A 4,771-nucleotide genomic window follows, 5' to 3' on the forward strand; every position below is an offset into this window, starting at 1 on the left:
GCGAAGCAGGTCACATAAATCCAGGAGGTCAGTTAAAAGCATGGCATCAAGCGTAAAGTCTTCTCTCATACAGGAGAAGGCAAAGATTGCTGGTTTGCTTGCACAGAGGGCACTGCTTGAGAAACAAACAGAAATAGCCCAACAACAGGCAGAATTAAAAGCCAAGGAAGATTTGTTAAAGTTGGATGGTGAAATTAAAGCAGCAAGGGCGAGGGAGAAGGTGTTCCAGGAAGAAGTTATTCCATCGACAGACAAAGTTTTAAACCCTGAAACACCAGCCTTTGTTCCCAGTCACAATGTGCATCAAAATAAACCCACTGTGACCATGCCTTTTCTACCCATGGCACCTGCCCCAGAGTCATTCTACCAAAGTCAGCAACAGTTAGCAGCGGCTATGATGCTGCCTCATGCTGAAGTGACCAAGTTTTGTGGTGATCTTCTTGAATATGCATCATTCATGTTGGCATTTAATGACCGCATAGTGCCACACACCACATCAGACTCCAACAGGCTGTATTTCTTAAATCAGCATCTAGAAGGAAAGCCTAAGTCACTCATAGCTGGGTGTATGTTTGTGAATGCATCTGAAGGATACATTGAAGCAAAAAGACTTGTGGACAAAGTGTATGGAGATCCATACAAGGTTTCCTAGGCATACATAGACAAGCTAACCAAGTGGCCACAAGTGAGAGGTGATAACAGTGAATCTTTGCAGGAATATGCTTTGTAACTTGTGAAATGTAATCATACCATGCAGTCATTATCAAACATGCAGGTTTTGAATGATTCGCCAAACCTTCAGAGGGTGATTTCAAAGCTGCCAGTGTATATTCAAAATAAGTGGTTGGATCATGTGATAAAGCTCAGGAAGCAAGGTGTTTGTGTGTGTTTCACCACATTAGTGGAATTTGTGCAGAATGCAGCAGAGGCAGCAATGGATCCTGTATTCAGCAGGGAAGCTTTGGGTAAAATGTGTGTTTTTTCAAAGGCAAAGGTAAATCATGGCTCAAGTCAGACCAAACAAAAATCATTTGCAGTGACAGTGCAACCATCAAATTCTGTCAACCAGTATACTAGGAAATGCCAACTCTGTAGTGGTCATCATGACCTTGAGGAGTGCCCTCAATTTCTGCATAGAAGTGTGGATGAAAGACGAGAATTTGTTGAAGACAACCGTTTTTGCTTCAGTTGTTTGGGCAATAACCATACTTCAAAAAGGTGTCTCAATCGACGGCAGTGCAAGACATGTAATAAAAGGCATCCTACCACTCTGCACATTGAGAATTTTAGGATGCTTGACAGCAACAGTGCAATTGTGTCGCAAGGTAGTGCACAGTCTGAAAGTACAGGTTAAGGTTGTGCTAATGGTCAAGATGGTACTCAAGGTGAAGGTCGCACTCTAGGTCAAGGTAATACTCAAACTCTAAGTAATGTGAGGTCTTCTGCATGTACAATTTCCGATACAGTGTTTTAATCAATCTTGCCTGTGCAATTACATGTAAAGGGTAGCGACAATGTAGTACAAACTTATGCCTTTTATGATACGGGCAGTACAGGTTGTTTCATTAAAGATAGTATCAAAGATCAATTAAACTGTAAAGGTATTGAAAAAGCTCTCAAGTTGCAAACAATGCATGGGACTGATACGGTTAAAACCTTTATTGTAAATGGCCTTGTTGTTGCTGATATACATGGTAATAATGATGTTGTATTACCAAAGGTATTCACACAAAAGGATATTCCTGTTAATCATGATCAAATTCCAAGGTATGAAATGTTAAAGGATTGGCCTCATTTATCAAGTGTTTTTAATAAGATTTCAGTGTATCAGCCAGAGTTAGACATAGGAATTTTGATAGGTAGTAACTGCCCAACAGCTTTACAACCTTTAGAGGTTGTACCCACTTCAGGTTATGGCCCCTTTGCAGTAAGATATTTGCATGGAGGGACAGTTAATGGGCCTGTACATGTTAAGGTTAGTTCAAATGGGGTTTCATGTCACAGGTTACTTGTATCTGATGTTCAACATGTTACTGACTGTATTACTGTTGAAAGTATTAGGAAGTACTTTGAGTTAGATTTTCCAGAAAGGGATCTTGGGTCAGTTCCTGATGAGCGTGGCTTATCTTTTGAGGACACAAGATTTGTGAAAAGGTGCCAGGATGACATTGAATTTAGAGATGGTCACTTTCAGCTACCCATACCTCTCAGAGATTGCAATGTGAATCTTCCTAACAATAAGAAGCAGGCTGTTAGCAGAGCTAAGTGGCAAAGGAGGAAGATGAAGAATAGTGAAGATTACAGACAGCAGTACACAGCATTCATGGACAAGTTGTTTGAAAAAGGCTATGATTACAAGATCCCGGATGATGAGGTCAATAAGATTCCTTTTTGGTATCTTCCTCATCACACAGTTTTTCCTCCTAAGAAAGGGAAGATTAGGGTTGTTTTTTACTTTAGTGCCAAGTTTGAAGGTGTGTCATTAAATGATGTTCTGCTACAGGGTCCAAACCTCACCAATTCATTGACGGGAGTACTCATTAGATTCCGGCAGGAGGTTTATGCATTCATTGGAGATATTGAAGCTATGTTCTTTCAAATAAAGATTCCACCTGAGAATCAGGAATATGTTAGATTATTGTGGTGGCCTAATGGTGACACCAATCGACCTCTTGCAGAATTCCGAATGGCTGTTCACATTTTCGGAGCAATCTCATCACCAAGTATTGCAAATACTGCATTGAAGGCCACAGCAGACAAAGCAGATGAGAAGTATGATTCAACTGTTGGCAACACCATAAGGCACAATTTCTATGTTGATGACTGTTTGATGTCATGTGCTGATGTTCCTACAGTAGTGAAGTTGGTGAAGGATTTGGTATCTGCAACTGGTGAAGGAGGATTTAGGTTAACTAAATTTGTCAGCAATTCAAGTGATGTCCTTAAAGCTTTGCCTGCTAAAGATTGTTCGGTTGAAGGTGACAAGTTTAATCTTGACGTGGAGAGTTTAATGACAAAAGCCTTAGGAATGTTATGGGACCTTAAAGAAGACTCATTTAAGTTCTCAATTGAGCTCAAGGATAATCCATTCACCAGAAGAGGATTGTTATCAACTATCTCATCATTTTATGATCCCCTTGGGTTGCTCTCTCCAATCATCTTACCGGCCAAGAAACTGTTACAAGAATTGTGTCAAGTTGAGAGTTTGGACTGGCATGAGAGGATTCCAGATGAGCTAGCTGAAAGGTGGCAACATTGGATACAAGGTCTTCATTTACTGGAGCAGCTTTCAATATTGAAGGTTGGAGGTAGGATAAGAAGGTCTGACATTCCACGGTATGCCAAACATCCCATACTGTTACCAAAGAAGCATCATGTGACTACATTGTTGATACGACATGAGCATGAATTATTAGCTCATTCAGGTAGAAACCATGTTCTCTCAAATCTAAGGCAGAAGTATTGGATCATCAATGCTAATGCAACAGTCAGGAATGTGTTATTTCATTGCGTTACTTGCAGGAAGTTGAAAGAACCAGCTTTGAGTCAAAAGATGGCTAATCTTACAGCAGACAGATTGGAACCTTCACCACCATTCAGTAATGTTGGTATTGACCTCTTTGGACCCTATTACATCAAGGAAGGAAGGAAGGAAGGAGTTAAAGAGGTATGGTGTGATATTTACCTGCTTGGTTAGTAGGTCAATTCATATGGAAACTGCAAACACTTTACAATCTGACTCTTTCATAAATGCTTTGCGAAGATTTGTTTCTCGAAGAGTCATCCTAAGGTTATCAGATGTGATAATGGAACCAACTTCCATGGGGCTGAGAGAGAACTTAAGGCAGCTCTTGATGAGATGGAGGAAAAGAAGATTGAGAAGTATTTGTCGCATCTTCATATTGAATGGAAATTCAATCCACCTGCAGCAAGCCACATGGGTGGTTGTTGGGAGCGCAAAATCAGAACAGTTAGGAAAGTGTTGTCTGCACTGGTGAAGGAATTTGGTGAAAGGCTAAATGATGAAAGTTTAAGGACTCTACTTTGTGAGGTTGAGAGCATCGTCAATTCAAGACCGTTAACCACTGTAAGTGACAGCGTAGATGACCTTGAGCCACTAATTCCAAACCATTTGTTGATTCCAAAATCTTATGTGATCCCTCCCCCTGGCTTGTTTCAAAAGGATGATGTTTACATGAGGAGAAGGTGGAGATGCGTTCAATATCTGACCAACCTGTTTTGGTCAAGATTTAGAAAAGAGTTTTTGAGCACTTTACAGACTAGACAAAAGTGGAATGAACCAAGAAGAAATCTAATTGTTGGCGATGTGGTCTTGGTAAGTAGTGACATTGAGCCAAGGAATCACTGGCCAATGGGGCGAGTGCTAGAAGTATACCCTGGTGACAAAGGAACAATTCGCAGTGCCAAGATTAAGACACTTTCTTCGGTTATTGTCCGTCCTATTCAGAAGCTAGTGTTATTAGTTGAAGGCTAGGATTTTCATGTTAAATGTAACGTGATATTATGTTGCTCTTATGGCCTATCATTTGATATTATATATTATTTGAGTTATGAAGATGTTTAATTTTGTTTAGGTGAATAAGTGAATCATGGAAGTATTTTGAATTCAAAGAGTTTATATTGTAACTTAAAGGTTATTTATTGTGTCTGCATGTGCAGGTGTATATTTTGATAAACTGGTTTAATCTGTTTATGGGGCTGAGTATGTTAATGCAAAAACACAAACCCATCTAATTGGTAAAACAATGTC

General features: G+C 39.9%; 1 protein-coding gene across 1 annotated transcript; it reads left to right on the top strand.

The window, feature by feature from the left end:
* Window positions 1-1,103: 1,103 nt before the first annotated feature.
* LOC137639634 (uncharacterized) lies at window positions 1,104-4,495 on the top strand. The gene is made up of 3 exons (XM_068371892.1): window positions 1,104-1,385; window positions 1,721-3,667; window positions 3,779-4,495. The coding sequence occupies exons 1-3, from the start codon at window positions 1,104-1,106 to the stop codon at window positions 4,493-4,495; spliced, it is 2,946 nt and encodes a 981-aa protein (XP_068227993.1).
* Window positions 4,496-4,771: the final 276 nt, after the last annotated feature.

This window comes from Palaemon carinicauda, chromosome 4 (assembly GCF_036898095.1).
Source record: "Palaemon carinicauda isolate YSFRI2023 chromosome 4, ASM3689809v2, whole genome shotgun sequence".
NCBI classification, from domain to species: Eukaryota; Metazoa; Arthropoda; class Malacostraca; order Decapoda; family Palaemonidae; genus Palaemon; species Palaemon carinicauda.

Coding starts and splice junctions, on each gene's coding strand:
- LOC137639634 (XM_068371892.1), top strand. CDS start 1,104: ATGACCTTGAGGAGTGCCCTCAATTTCTGCATAGAAGTGTGGATGAAA. Junction 1,386..1,720: donor TGGTCAAGATGGTACTCAAG/GTGAAGGTCGCA, acceptor GTATTACCAAAG/GTATTCACACAAAAGGATAT. Junction 3,668..3,778: donor GGAAGGAAGGAGTTAAAGAG/GTATGGTGTGAT, acceptor TGTTTCTCGAAG/AGTCATCCTAAGGTTATCAG.